Genomic DNA, 16,142 nt, shown 5'->3' on the forward strand with positions numbered 1-16,142 from the left:
TACAATACAAATCTTACACTATTTATAAGGATGTGGCATTTTATAACATAACGTGACAATACACATAAATCAAAACATACTGTGACAATACAGGATGGTACTAGAATCACATACGTTTCCTGTGAAATCTTTGTGCTTTTACTGATGCTAATGCAAATGAAAAAAAAACGACAAAAATGAATAACTAAGGCTATGTTTATTTCTTTTCAGTGCTGCAAAAATGTGCTTACCAATGCTGCACATGCAGGGTCATTACTTGTTCTTAAGGGATACAGGCATTTGCTATTCTTTTTTCTTTAATCAACCACAAAGAAATTATAACTATTTCCTCATGTCTCGTTTTCTATCCTCTGCTTGTCTGCATTTAAAAGCTTGACATTTTGTTCTGGTTCATATCTCAATTTTGCTGCATTATTCATGCCTTACAAGAATGAGAGAAGCAAAGCAACATAACTTAGCTCTGGGGAAAATACCAATTTTTTTAATAATTATAATACTCCAGTTTTAAGCATTCCTAATGCTAACAGAGGATTTAACACACAGGATTCAAGTAACAAAGAGAAACCCATGATATTCAGGGTGCTACTTCATTCAATTTGAATTTGACTACTGTCACTCAATGCAGATTCTGTCGATACAATACATTTTGGTGTGCAACTTTTCCAGGATACTAAATCAGCAGCTTTGCTATAATACATTGGAAAATGTTTAGGAAAAGAAGAAAAAGCTAACTGAGAGTCCATGATGTATTAATTCAGGTTATCTTGAACATAACATCAATGTGAGAGACAGACCTCTTGGTCAGTGAATACCTTTTTGTTCTGAAGGGACTGTGAAAACAGAGGTTAAAGACTGCCATGTATGAAGCAATGTAGGACAGCTGTTTCTGGAGGAAAATGATTATCTTTGGAGACCGTAACTGTTAAAGTATAGTATACAAAGCATGATTTGGCAATAGTGCCGCCTGCTTTTAAGTAGCTATCCCTACCTCACTAAATAACACATCATCCACAACAAAGCCCATATGCAATCTCTCCTTCACCTAATCTTTGGCAGATAAAGACAAAACCAGTCTACATAGTATAATTAGATCCTTGCCAAAAATTAGCTTTGCCATATAAAGTGCGTTATTTGACACAGTAGTTCTACGTAGATTCTATTTTAATACCGCATCAAGATTATAATGTTATTTCATCTTTCTACACAGGTCACAGTAATCAATTCTAAGGAGCATATAGTACATCCTCTTGATTTATATTTGTTTGACTTTACAGTGTTTTCTATTGCACATCAATTTGTGATTATATAATGAATATACTGCTAGAATAATGTGTAGACCCACTGGAAATTCTTCCTGCCTACGATACATCAGCTACCTACAGAAACACCTCGCCAGTGTCCAAACCCTTTCTGTTTGACTGACACCCTTGGCCACGGTCTAATTTCACGTGCAGAAGGAACAAGTATTCGCCAATAGTAGCGACACGTGAGTCACATTTGAATGTGAGTGAGGCTGTCCAACAAAAGACAAGGTCAACGGCAGGATACGCCAGCATATCATGGTATAGGCAGTTAATTACTGAGGTCATTGGTCGGTATGACATTGTTTCTTAATGGGATCACAAATGCTGCCCTACACAGATAAACTCCATTAAAAAAAAGGTTTGCCCTAACTTTACAAGATTTCAGGTGATTACATTTTGCAAAGGTATCGCCTTGTCTACTACTAATGTGACAGCGCTGTGGCAACGCTTTTTTCTTTTATATGTTTTACTATAATATAAAATGTGTAAGCCTCACTTTATTTATGTAGGCCCACTACAACATTGAGCCAAGAGCCAGCAGCCATAAAAGATGACCACATGCTCCAACAGCCAAAAAAATACGATCTCTATAATATAATTTTGCAAGTGGAGCAGGGCCCACACTATTTTTTATTGGGACTCCTTGGTTGGAAATGTCGTTTGTTACCATATATTATATCTGAAGAAAACAACTGTACCAGAGCAAGATCCTACCGTTGGATTTTCACCAGGGAGGAGGCAGCATGAAACCTGTCACATGTAGCACACACTGTCTGTGGTGTCCTCTCATTGTTTGAAGTACCAGGACCACACAGGGCCCTCAGAATGAAACCCTTCTCACTCCTCACTCTCCTCCTCATCCCCTTTGGTGCCTTTACTCCAGCGTTGGAAGCAATGAACAGTGGAAGCCAGGAAGAAGCTTGTCATGATGGCCACCACCGACACTGAGATGCCAGAGAAAATGATGATGAGCAGGTCTGTTAGAGTCAGGGTGGCCTGGCACTCACGGAAACTGTCCTTGGAGAGCTGTGTCAGGGACACACGTCTGCCGTCCATGGGGATGGAGCACTCCATGCCTTCCACCCCTGCATCGAAAACAGAAAATGAGATTAGACAGATTTACTAGGCATGCTGCTAAACCTGCTGTTGCAGTGAATAATGTCATATCTGTGGACTTTTAGATACATGTATTCATATGGCAGGCACTCAGAACAGCTACGTCTGTGCTTGCTGTACAGCACAATTGTATTTAATCCCCAAAGATTTTGAATTTAAGGTGATCCATGGTTGCTTATCAGAGCCATAGCTTACAGCCTACATCACAGATGTGCATATTTTACAAGTTCTCTTGTGTGTATGCTGCAGGTATTTAATTCAGAAAGGTAATTCAGTTCAACAGACCAATGCAGTTGTTTTTCCTGAGACTGGAAACTGATTTAATAACCATAAGGTCAACAAGAAGTCTTCACATAAGAGATGAAGTTGCACTGTATACACAGTACACCCACCCACAGCATGACTGCAGGTTCTGGAAACGAAGTCAGAAAACTAAGAAACTGTAAAGCACAGTGATACGACAGTGTGAATGACAGTAAAGTTAACTATTTATATATACACACACAGTAAATACTACTATATATAGAACATTTGAAATTGTTTTTTTTTGTACTGTTAAGAGAGGCGTTATTTTTGTCCTATTGTGTCTGTAGTGCAGCGGTAGCCTCTGACAACAAGACAAAGTCAATTGCTTTAGTGGATGGCTTGGAGAAGGAAATAAAAATCTATTCAAATCAGTTTAATGTCAGCTGCCAGCTGCACCAGGCAAATCTCTAAGAAAACACATGTTCACGTCTTAAACCCTTACTGATGTATCAGTGAAAGGCAGCGGCCGAGACAGGGGCACCTTGACCAAACTCATCTCACGATGAAAATATGATAAATCAGTTCATGCTGCTCTACGTGTCTCTGTCTTTGTCACATAGTTTATTGTTCAGACATGATGTAAATGGAAAAGGACATTGACTGTAGCTTATTGGGTTTCAAGGGTAGTCTTGCAGTGAGTCTACTTTTCCAACTCATGACTACAAATGAGATCAGAACTGGACCATAAGGTTAGGTGTTACCACGTATACACACTGGTTACAGACTCCTTGATTCAACATGAGTTACAGCCATCTTTGGGAACCTTTGAGTTCTTTTTTTGAGTGGTGATTAGATGCTTGCGTTGCTGTTCCATGTCAATTAATGATAAAGTATCTTATAGAACCTAATGTATACAGTAGCAATTTTAATATTGGCAATGTACTGTATGGAAAAACTAGACATATTGATGTGAAAGTTAGCTTATAGGTGGGTAGAGATGAAGCCTTGCAATGTGGGAGGCTAATGATACTGCACAAGCACATGCACAGACTTGGCAGTTCATCAATTCTGGGTCTTTGCTCAACAGCAAGCCCAAATTGCAGCATGCTTTGTTATAATAAAAATGTAAAACAATAATTTTTGTGATTGGATACAATAATGCCCATTCATCAAACTACCCTAACTCTGAATTACAGTACATCTACGTTTAAATTCTATCTGTAAATTGCAGGAAGGTCTGCTTGTCTGATTTCAAACTTGACAGGTGTCTTTCTACAGACATGAATAAGTGCAGTGCCAAGTTTGATGTTGTTTGGATTAGATATGCAAAAGATATAGTTACATATATATTGGTAAAAGAAGCACACCATGGGCCCTGTTTTATTGATCAAAGCGCACAGTGTGAAGCGCACGGCGTGAATCGCATGGCGTGAAGCGCATGGAGCTGCATTTAAAGCGCGTCCAAATCCACTTTTGCTAGTTTGACGGCGGTTGTACTTAGTGTCTTCATTCATTCATAAGTGTGTTGTGTGCTTAGATACAATGCAATAAACCACTCAGATTATCATCTCCCATTACCTTTAAAAGCCAGGTGCATCTGCACCATGGTGCACTGCTATTATGATGGCGGATTTGCACCGTACTATTTTTACATGTAATCTTTTACATTAGTGTGCTGCTGCTCTTCCCTAAGTGTGTGTACCAATCATAGTGTGTGCATGCTGTGCACGAGCCTAGGCGCATTTTACTAATGCTCTGTTAAAATAACAATCAAATGCTTTGTTACTGACTTTGGACTAGGTTTTTGTTGGTCAATGGCGCAATCCATTTCTGCCGTCTCAAAATAGCAATATGCTATGTATGCTAATATAATAAGAATGTATCTGAACAAACCTCCCGGTAAGACCTGGACGCAGGTGCATTTTCTATTTAAACCACGTGGGCACAGGACAGGAAATTAACAAGTGGTCTTAAATTGCAGAGACACTTGCGTTGGGCTTTGTGCTGCGCTGGGGCCCATTGGCCTTTCCCGCTTTAGCCGCTGGCCACCCCCCCCTTGCAGACAGAGTGAGCACAGCGCAGGACCAGAGCAGTGTTGGCAAGTCAGCTTATTATAAGCAACTTTGGGCTTGTTTTTCTGTAAAGTCACTTACAAATAGTGGTAGTCAAGGGTCGCGTTTTTCTGGCCTTGTTTCTAAAGTGTAGTTGCTTATTTGGGCTTGTTTCTAAGTTGCTTATTTGGTCTTGTTCCCAGCTCCATAATAAGTTGTAAAGCAGTTGTTATTTAAACGAGGGAGTTTTTCTTACCCGTTCTCTCTGTCCCTCCCCTTTACCCACACACACACATGAAACAGCTGAGTTTTTCCCCGCGCACTTCCTGCTTCTAATTGGCTTTGACCCAGATCGCAACGAGTACTGGCCAGAAGCAGAGCAGGGCAATCTGTTTTTTTCTGGTTAGGAAAACGTCAGTGAGTGACGTTTAAATGAAAATATGCACAAGTCGCGACTGACTGGTAACTGGACAGTAAGAGAGTTTTTGGAGGGATAAATGCCCAGGATAAAGTGGGCGAAACATGGGAAGAAACATAACAAAGACTGGGAGAAAGAGAATAAATTCATCCCGTCGTGGGGAACGACTCAAAATCTCCGTGAAAAAGTGTCTATATCAGTTTTCTAATGTTAAAAGATGGTTTAACCCCCTGTTGTGGTCATTGTCCTGAAGCTCAGGGGAAGAAAAATAAATAAACACTGCCGTGTTTACAGTTTAACATTCTGTCCACATGGATATGAATTGAAAATCTGTACCCACAGTTTAAAATCTGTCCCCACGGATTGTAGAACCGTACACACAGTTTATTTATTTTTTTCTTCCCGGATCCTAGGGGAGTTTTGTAAAAAAAGTTGATTTGTTTGGGCTTGTTTGCAAAGCACAACCAGATACAGACAACAAGTGACAGACAGAGCGTGATGCTACTTATAAGCAGGCTACCAGACACTGTTTTGAGTCACATTGTTGTTGGTGTTTGGTGGGAAGGTAACCTGCACCCCACACACAGACGCCACAACATTTTACAGCACTGTTAGCTGTCATGCCACTAAACCTGTATGGAAACTAACACCAGGATCATACGACACAAGATAACACCCTCCCTCCCTCTCGCTCTCTCTCAACGGGCTGTGAGTCCATGAGCCTAATGTGTGGTTACTCCCATAGACAGTTAAAGACATGGACCAACAGACCCCATTGTTGATGATAACATAGACAAAGGCTAATTACTGCTAACTAAAATGCTAAACAGCTGATGTAAGTCAAAACTGTCTGCAAGCTTCTCCTGATTTGTCGACAGCAAGTTGTGTAGTTATGATACAATCGTTAGCCTATTCTTATAAAAAACATCTGCTATGGAACCATGACGTCAGATACAAGGTAATGGAGCCTTTATACATTGTTCTGTTCCTTTAGAAATAAACAGTGGATGAATAGAATCTTTAGACACTTCAAATGTAAAGTTCTTCACTGTCAAAGTGACGCCAAAAAGAATGGCAGTCAATGGGATGCTAACGGAGGGTGATGGGTTCGTAGCATTAAAACGGCGCCATAGGAGCTCCGCTTAGAGAGGAGAGGCCGACCCCATTGGTTACTCCACATTTTCATTGTGATATTTTGTGACTATATTCTGAATCTGCAACATTCTCTGTCAGGTGAATCAGTAAGTTAGTAGTAGGGTATACTGGGCGTGCAGGGGAGTTGTATATTAAGTGGTTTGGGTTCCAATTCTCTAAGTAATTTGGGGTTTCAACTTGGTCTATAAGCAGCAATATTACAGGTCAAGCGTACAGCCCCTTTTTATTTCTTTCAACGGGTACTGCACTAGTTACAATGAAATAACAATTAAATAAGTGCTTGTTTTAGTTGTATGTTTGTATGTTTATTATGTAAAACTTTGTTGTAGATGTACAAGTATATGTAAAAAGAAATAGCTTGAAAAAGCTTCAAAAGTGATTACGGGCAATGGAAAAAGAATTAATGCAAGTGAGAAGTGGCATGGAATTAGTTTACTTGCTCCTCCGATGTACTCTACACTATTAATTAGGTTTGTAACTGAACTCTCTAAGAGCTTGATAAAACTTAGTGACACTAATCCCTTAATACAAGATCCAGATTCTCACATTTCCTCTAACATTTAATTAGTAGACCCAAGATATACACACATCCACGCACACATAATGCAAAACTGATATTAAATATCAAATGCATGCTTTTTGTTGTTAACATATTATTACTTTCAAGATTCTGCCTGTATTGTTTCTGTAACGTCTCTGTGACCAAAACCAATGACAATAAACTCTAAACTAAAGTTTCTAATAGGCATGCATTTGTTTTGATCTCTTTTGATTTACAGTTTCTTTTCGATCCATAATAATGATTTGATAAAAATGGGCGGCTTTTACTTTTTATCTAGCTCATACAAAAACTAGTAAAAAGCATATGCAATCCAACTATTTCAAGCATACTGTACATGAAAACAAGAAAGCGAACAAGAAAACAAACAGCAATAGATGGTGCTGACCATTGTACACATTTCCCTTAAACTCAAACTCTGCAAAGCCAAATAATATCCTTAAATATCTGGGCACTGTAGTCAGCAAAAGTTACTGAAAAATAATAACTTGTGCATTAGTTGGGGGACTATTTTCAGTGGCGAATGAAAACACATATAATGAGCATTGACAGAAGCCTAAACAGTACTTTTGTTCATCATAATGAAAGATAAAGTAACTCAGTGCAATATGGTTAATTGACATGCTTTCATAGTCTTTAGACAAGAATGTAGGTTAATGGCACGGATTAATATGTTATATCAGGCTTTGGCTACACATGTAATGCAGCTTAGTAATGAACATGTATTGTTGGTTTAGCTCTTTTTGGTGGATTTGTTGATGATTATAAAATTATAAAAATGTCACAAGCCTTACCCTTGTTCATGAAAATGCCTTGTCAAAGTCCTGCTTCGGTCATTTTTCCTCATTGTTTGGAAGTATACTTCACACTTCATTAATGTATGTAACTTTTGTACCCTAATTTGTTTTTTTGTTGTTTTTATTAGTGACTGCCGTTGTTTCTGTCCTGGCATACACACATACCGTAACCAGGCTTTCAAGAACCAAGGCATTGTTGGAGAAGCTGCAGAAAACTCAAATAGCTTGGATCAGGATCACATCAAGTGAGTCAGCATCAATAATGAGGCTGATTAGATGCCAATACCAACAATCCTGGTGGAGCCAGAAAAGCACACTGGTCCCGGGTGTGATTCATTTTAAGGCATGGCTACCATATGTTATGGGAATCATAACTAATTCATAGGCTATCTGGATCTGGAGACTGTCTGGATACGATCAGTCTAAGGGAAAACAAGTGCACAATACATAGAGATGGTTAATCTCATCACGTTGTTTTGTTTTAAATGTGTTGCATAAGTAAATATGGATCACACCACAAAGAATGGATTCAGTTTTTAAAATCACAGTTTGACTCAGCAGGGCTTTTAGGGAAGATTTTCTTTACTACATTTCCAACTTCTCTGACAGCATTGGAGAATGGCAGTGGTTGGACCTTGGACTTTCAGACTAAACATTTAGTGTGTGGTTATTTTTCTTCATAGTCCTAAAGTCTGGTGAAGTTACTAATGATTTATTCTCATGGTTGCCATTTAAAGTGGCTCCAGTCATGTACTTTTGATTGTGTACAAGATAAATCCCTGCTAATAAATTGCTGACAGTTACGAGATCTACGCAGAAGAGAAAGAAAGAAATGCACAGAACTTGTTGTAATGAATCATTTCTAGGAAATCAAACCTAATGTAAGAGTTAGAAAAAACAAAATTAGGAAATATTCAGACTAAAATTAAAGGAATATATGTTGATGGATAATCACAGACTGGAATATGTCAATTTTTACTCAATACTATTTTGAAACCGCTTCAATTTTTTTTTTCAAATGCTAAAAAATTGAATAAGATGCCCCAAAATTAATGAGTATTGTGTGGAATTATTCATGTTATTTTGGTTAATTACAATTGGGTAGTTAAAAAGAACATTGATATAGAAAAACGGGTCAATTTGACCCAAGGACCAAATGAGGGTTAAAAACAACGAAAATTTTTCATTTGTGGCATTGCCACACATCTAACTGAAGACAAAGGAAAGGAAAAAAACATCTGAAAATCCAATACATTGGCTATGTGCTTGGGATGACATAAATATTCACAGTGCACTTATTGCATGAAAAAGTAACCCATCACGTCAGAGACTTGGCCTTTGTCTTTGAGACTGTCCTGTCTGGTCTTGCATGTCCTAAATGCTTCATTAATAACATCTGAGACTAAAATGATCCTGGTGAACACATGGCCTCTGTCAGAGCTACAGGATGATTACATATATTATGATCAGTGCAGAGTTAGTGAACAAGACGATGGAGAAATAGTGGCTTTCCACTGGAGCTGCACTGCTGCAGTTAAGCGTGACACAATAGGGCACACAGGCGTATTACACTGCCTGACAAAAGGGGGAATTACTCAACAGCTGTGCCATTTGCCCAAAAGTGGAATCTTCTGGAACAAACACCATAATTATAGTTTCTCAGCATTACAAGTTTGTCTGTGACACAATGTGCACTTCGCTCACTAAGGGGGGAGGTCCAGACGTGAATGTGGCCTCAGATAAGCGATGTAGGAAACTGAAGTCTGATAAGGAAATGTTGCTTTGTGTCAACAAACGTATGTAGGCCAAGTCGATGTAATATTTTTTTACACTAATATATCCTGCTTAGCAAAGAAAATGTTCAGAATGTCTACAAACCAGCAGCAAAATGACTGCAGTGAAAATTCATTATCACACAATGTTCTTTCAATTTATTCTGTTTGCCGGTATCTGGCTTCAGAGTACCACTGCAAATATGTAACACAATAAAAATAGCTCATTTTTGGCACAATTTCCAACTACCTTGTGTAAATACAAGGTTAGCAATGAAGGTAACTGCTACTGTAACTTTACACAGGATTTTTGATGTATTTATACATCTTATCGGATTTTATTAAAAACACAGGGGCCAGACAGTGTTATCCTCCCTTCACAACTGACTTTAGTTTAGTTCAGATAAAAGACGCTCATATGTCCTGCTGTTATTACAGACATCTGAAATCAGCACAGACACTCAACTGCCCAGCTGTTATTACAGACGCAAAGTAATCACAGGCTGTTGCCTAATTAATGTTGCCACTGAATGAAACACACATTTAGGAAAAAGCCAACGAAGGTGTCATAGAAGTTCCAGATTGTTCCACTTCAGCCCCTGGGTTGAATGAGTGAGAATGCAGCTTTGCAGTTATTACGAGTCAGTGTTTCAGTCATACCCATCCGACCCGTCATGAGAGCCAAAAAGGAGAGTTAATCAACCGAAATGGACCAAATACAGAGCCGGCTGCCTGTGGTGTGAATTTAGAATAAGTGTCTGGGCTTGAGAGAGAGAGAGCGAGAGAGACAGAGAGGGCTAGAAAAGGCGGAAGGCAACGGAAACATGCTACATTTTAGTCTTACGTCGACAGTATTGCATGTTGATAATGCCACAGATCCGTGATCGTGATCTAGAACGAGCAAGATCAAGAGAATATAAAGGAGTGCGAGAGAGAAACTTACTGTGTTTGGTTCTTATACCTATAACTTTATGTTATTCAATGTAATTGAATGATGTAATTCATGTAACTGAATAAATGTAATTCAGTGATGCGTATGGAACTAGTTGCAGACACTGCGATTAGATTTCCAAGTATTATCTTAATGGGTCAAATGGGCTACATGTACAGAGGGTCAATACCAGCTTTATGAATGGGTATGCTGATACAGTACAAACACTATTTTCACAAAAGCATGTGGCTGGAGTAGGCTACCAGACCATACTGTAACACAAATCATGCCCTAACACTATAAGGTATGTCAGTCCACACAGCTATGTTACATTCCTGTCATGGATAATTGATGGATTACATTTAGGATTACAGCCAGCGTAGAGGAGACGCTATCTGCTGTCTCAACCATGATTGATCTACCTAGCTGTCACAGGCTGATATTGGAGGCTTGTTTCTCCTCCCTCCCTCAACACCTGTCCGTCCAGATTGATTTCTGCACCATTTGCAAAGGCAATAATGCTTTGTCACTTGTTCCCGAACCACTAGTGTCTAGACACTCTACCTAAATAATCCAGTTGTGATAATGACTCCCAAAACCGTCCCTGCCCTACTAATGAATAGCATCACATTGTCGTACCTAAACACCATCATGAGACGATCCAAAGACTCCAAAAACGGCACATACGGCCGTTCTATTTACTGCCGCCAGTCAATCATGTGATCGTAGTCCTTAGTCATGTGGCCATTTTAATGTTTTGACCTTTTTAAGTATTAAACACATAGTAAATGTCAAAGTGAGTTAGGTTTGATAATAAAAATACCTAAGATTAGTAAACATCAGGGATTGGCTTTAAATGATTAAAATAAAGATGTAATGTCATGGACATTATTGCGTCACAGACTATGGTCCGTAAAAGTTATAGGTAATATGACTATAGGTATCGGTTAATTTTAGAATGTCTTTCAGTTTCAGTGTCCTGGTCTCCTGAGTAAAAGTCCTTTTTGTTAGATACATCCACCACCCAAATCTGACTCCTTATGTTATTTTTGCGGTCTTAGACTTTGTCCCTTCAGTTCCTTGTTAGCTCTTGCGATAATTAGTACAGAAGTTGTCGTGCTTGCACAATCGACCCATAAGGTCGTTTTCTGGGTGAGGACGAACTGGGTGAATGTGCCAATACTCAGCAGATGTGAAAAGAACCAGGCAGACATAATTACAGAGAAACAGGAGAAGTATTCAATTGCAATCACAGGAAGAAAGAGTGAGAGAAATCTGAAGGGAAAATGGTGAGAGATTCAGTGAAGAGAAGGGCAAGAATAGGAGTTGGAGAGGAACAGAATGTGTGTTATGGATGCACAAAATGACAAGCGTTCATGTGACAGTGGGGTGAGGGTGACTCATTCAGGAGGGAATTCCTCCCGCGTGGAGACTCACTAACATCACTGTATTGTATTCAACATGTCTCATCACATAAGCACACATTCACACATTAAAAAGAAATGATCCAATTCCCAAATACAAGAGACCAAATGAAGCATATACTTGTAATAGTGGATTCCTTTTCACGTTTTCATCATGCTCACTGTCACTATTCATAATGACATAACAGCAGGTCCAAGTATGTCCATGTACTGTTCACACTCGACCACACACAGGCCGAAAGGAAAGCATCCATCATCCAAAAAAGGGCACACCGCCTATGAAATACACCTTTTGGCTTTTCACCTTTTATTTCTGACACCGGCACATTATCTCAGTCTGCTACTGTGCATGCAGCAGCCGATGCTATCACACTGTGTAATTCTGTCCACCTACTCTCTCTCTCTCTCGCTCTCTCTCTCTCTCTCTCTCTCGCTCTCTCTTTAAATAAACATTAAATTAGGCCAGGATAAAATAAGCTGTCAGCCTGAGTTAATGGAATAGATATTTTCTAATCACATGGGCAGCATAGACAGCCAGTACTGCAATATCGCATCAGGCAGTATGGTATGGCATTGCGTGTGTGCGCTATGTTGTGCTGGACACATTATCAATGCTGCTCCCGCTGAGGGGTAACTGGTCTCTGGGGAGCAACTAGATAGACTGTGAATAAAATCCAGATTTTGACCCTGTCACACAAATTGCTACTTTGTAGTGAAACTGTTAGAAACATTTCGCAGGGTTGATGGCAAAGCTACGATGGGCTTCAGCCTCGATCTCTCATGGGAGTTGGCCTGCCCTGCCCTGTAGGCAGCTCTGGCTCCAATTACCCTGGCCAATGTGCCGTGGAACTGTGTCACTCTGAATTATACATAGTCTTTGTTCATCCTTAACCTAAGAGCACTGGCGATAGCAGTGGATCATGTTGACACTCATGCCTTCGTTAAAACATTAATGAACCTGATTGGTGGCTTAAAAACCCACAAACTGCAAAAAGTAAAAGAAGGCAGACAGATGGATGTGTGTTTGTCTGATCGCTTGCACTTCAACATGAAAACCTGCACATAGGAGACAAAACTATGTGGAAAGTAATCTGTGTTTTCGATCCCAAAATAAGTTCCACTGCTGACCTGCAGTAATCAAACTTAGGCAAACAGAAGAGCATGCTGCTTAGTGAACTTGAAATCACAGGGGGAATCAGGATGTGAAAAATGGAATGGGAATTGGGTTTACAGCCTAGGCTGTGCAGCTGCTACATTATGCAGGCCATCGCAGAGGGAACCATATCTCATCATGACTTCTAAAATAGCAACGCAGTTCGTCATGTTTTATTGACAATTTTTCAATTGAGATTCCGTTCAATTATTCTGCTAGCTGTTTATTGTTGTTTTTTTTAAATACTTTTGTTACATGGCGCTTCCCTAGTCTTAACAGCTACTTAAAGCGCTTTTATAAAGTGCAGGAACAATTCACCATTCATACACTGTTATACAAGTTCCTCATCAGATAACTCAGGTTTCAGTGCCTTGCCCAAGGATACTTTGACACAGGACTGCAGGGCCAGGGATCGAACCCTCGACCTTCCGATACGCCAGTTGTTAGTTGTGCTTTTCAATCATTTTTGTGGAAATCACATTGAATTGCCCTGTTGCTGAAATGTGCTATACAAATAAAGCGGCCTTGCCTTGCCTTGCGGGTGCCGTGCAGTTTTCTGAAAGGTATGCAATGCTGTGACATCATCAGCCTAATTAATGCTAATAGGAAATCTATGGACACACATTACATTCACATTCAATTTCATTTAGCTGGCGCTTTTATTCAAAGCAACTTCCAATAAGTGCTTTCAACCATAAAAGTACAAACCAAGAGCAGTAAGAATCACATAAATCTACACAAGCTTCAAATAAGCCAAACTAAGTAAGTGGAACATGTAGGTGCAACATTGTTATTTATGTATTTAGTAGTGTATTCTAAGCTAAGGTGCAGTTATGTTAAGTTAAGAGATGTGTGGACTTTTTTCAGCTGATTCCCAACATCTTACTTTTCCATTTTCTACATAACAATGTAGTAAGTAATAGTCTTTGCTACAGACAGTATGTTAATGTCTTATTTTTTAATAACAGGAGATGATAAAAGATTGGAACACAGCTGCCATTAAGGACACAATACAATGATTTTTAAACATATGATACTCTTACGTTATACTTTTGTTTTCTAAATTGCTTCTGGAGTATATTTGTAACTAATATTTACAATGTTTTTCTTACTTTTTACCATTCTTTTAATGTAGATTATCATGTAAGTTTGAACACACTGCATACAGAACAAGCATTTTAAAAAGTGTTGAGGGTGTGGTGGGATGCAGCGATTGTTTGTAGTAGCTTTAATAATTTGTGCTTTGAATGTCAGTGGAGTTCGTAATTTTAAGAGAGGCCACACTCACATTAAAATGAAACGGTCATTTTCTAGTCCGATTACTAATTTGTTTTTGAATGTATCAGACACAACACCCACGCAGATGGAAAAAGGACACTGGTGTTACATTTAAAGAGTAAAACCTGTCTCTGTAATTGTTTTGTTTTTCTCTATGATGAAAAAGATATTAAGTTCAAACACCCACACTCATGATGGTTGATCATCAAGTCAACCTCATTTACTAATGAGTGACCATCTGTTATTTTGTATCCATTTCCAACACAGCGTTCAAGAGAATAGGTCATCTCAATATCATGATCGAGGGCTCAGTTGTTATGTTAATTGGTAGTATGGTAGTATGATGACTGCATGTGCGAACAAGCTGTTCTTTGCAACTTGATTACCGGTAGTCTGTACATATTTTCCTGTAGTACTCATAAAAATAGAAGTCAGTCTGGAAATAATTGTCAGTTATGGTAATTCAGGTGTTGTGTGTTTAGTACTTCTTAGTTTTTATAACTCAGGAGTTATAAAAGACATTGAACGTCTGCTGGTGGAGAAAGATTGTCCATTTAAACTGATGAACATGAGCAAAAAGTACATTGTCAGTACTACTTGCTAGTTGTTTCACAGTTTTAACTGTCTTAAAGTAAGAAAAACACAGCAACTCTTCTATAAATTATGCACACAAACTTCTTTTAAAGGATATTTTCGGTTCAGTGAAAAATCTTTTTGTCCTCTCTGACCTGTTACAGAACCAATTTGCATTGCCCTAGAAGACAAAAATGAGCCTAAGATGAAAAATTATTATTCCTTTTGCAAAAACGTTATCAATCCCCCTGCATCATTAGCAATGCAAAGTACATTTTAGACACCTTTTTTTTGGCCAAGCAAAATGATACAATTATACAAAAGAACAAATGTAGAGACATTTACTGTAAACAGTAGATGTTCTGTCTAAGCTGGTGGACTCATCCCTTGGGTCGTAAAGCAAACACTCCCTGATGGGTATGTAAGAGCTACATTTGAGGTGAGATAAGCATTACTAACTCAATTTGAGTGTGTGTATAGACTGAGGCCAGTTGGCAGCCATAGTTGCAGCTTGGCAAGGCCTTTGGCTTTTTCTTTGTTGTTGATGTGTGCCTGGCCAGCATTACAGTAATGCAATTCATTATGCCTAGCAGTTGACATCAGTTAGAAGCCGTGATTTATGTGGTTGCAGCCTGTTTCGAAGGGGCATTAGGTATTCCTGCAAGTTTATCAACTTTTCTTCCTCAGGCCTAAATTTGTCTGTTTTTTTAGGGCAAATACTGATCCCTTAGAGGAAAGCAAGAGACGTATCAATAGCACGGCACACCATGGCCTAAATGTATATAAGGAGCACAGCTTCTGGTTGTCAGCAGTTTGCAACAGCCAGTTTTTAGAGGAGTTGAGCAAAGGCCTCTGCGAACTTGGGACTTACAATTACTTACACAACAGCTACAAGTATACAGTACACAGGATTGACCCTATTATGCTTTATCGACAGGAATTGATAGGTCAAACAGCAATCAGCCACCCACAAATAAACAATAGATAAACAATGCTGATGCTTTGTCTATAAACAAAGCATCAGGCTGTCTTTGAGATTTCACATGAACAATGGTGAAAGTTACTTAGGCTACCAACGAATTCCATGATTCCTCAGTTCATTTAGGTCAAAGCGATGCACCCCAGGGTTCCATCCTTAACAAACAACCCTGTATATTGGCTGTTCCAGTCTCTCAACTGCTGGTTGTTCCAATGTAACAGAAGAAAGGAGCAATAGAGTGACCGGCCTCTGATGAGCTGTTACCACCACCATCTCCAGCCAGAGAGGACATTATTTCTTCAGCTTCTTCTTGCGTTGTCACGCCGGCGGGAGGTGTGTGAACAGGGCTTGCAGCAGGTGAATCGGTCGTGCTATTGACATCATTG

At 39.2% G+C, this 16,142-nt stretch overlaps 1 protein-coding gene and 1 long non-coding RNA gene across 2 annotated transcripts in view; one reads left to right on the plus strand and one right to left on the minus strand.

The window, feature by feature from the left end:
- Window positions 1-16,142, minus strand: part of lrrc38b (leucine rich repeat containing 38b) — a 19,999-nt gene continuing 3,857 nt past the window's right edge. The window contains exon 2 of the mRNA XM_034870074.1: window positions 1-2,389. Coding sequence (XP_034725965.1) covers window positions 2,142-2,389 — 248 coding nt within the window. The 3' untranslated portion in view covers window positions 1-2,141. The remainder of the gene's footprint in view (window positions 2,390-16,142) is intronic.
- LOC117943752 overlaps window positions 15,988-16,142 on the plus strand; it is a 16,455-nt gene continuing 16,300 nt past the window's right edge. The window contains exon 1 of the long non-coding RNA XR_004656424.1: window positions 15,988-16,093. This is a non-coding gene — a long non-coding RNA (uncharacterized LOC117943752). The remainder of the gene's footprint in view (window positions 16,094-16,142) is intronic.

Source organism: Etheostoma cragini, chromosome 4 (assembly GCF_013103735.1).
Source record: "Etheostoma cragini isolate CJK2018 chromosome 4, CSU_Ecrag_1.0, whole genome shotgun sequence".
Taxonomy (NCBI): Eukaryota; Metazoa; Chordata; class Actinopteri; order Perciformes; family Percidae; genus Etheostoma; species Etheostoma cragini.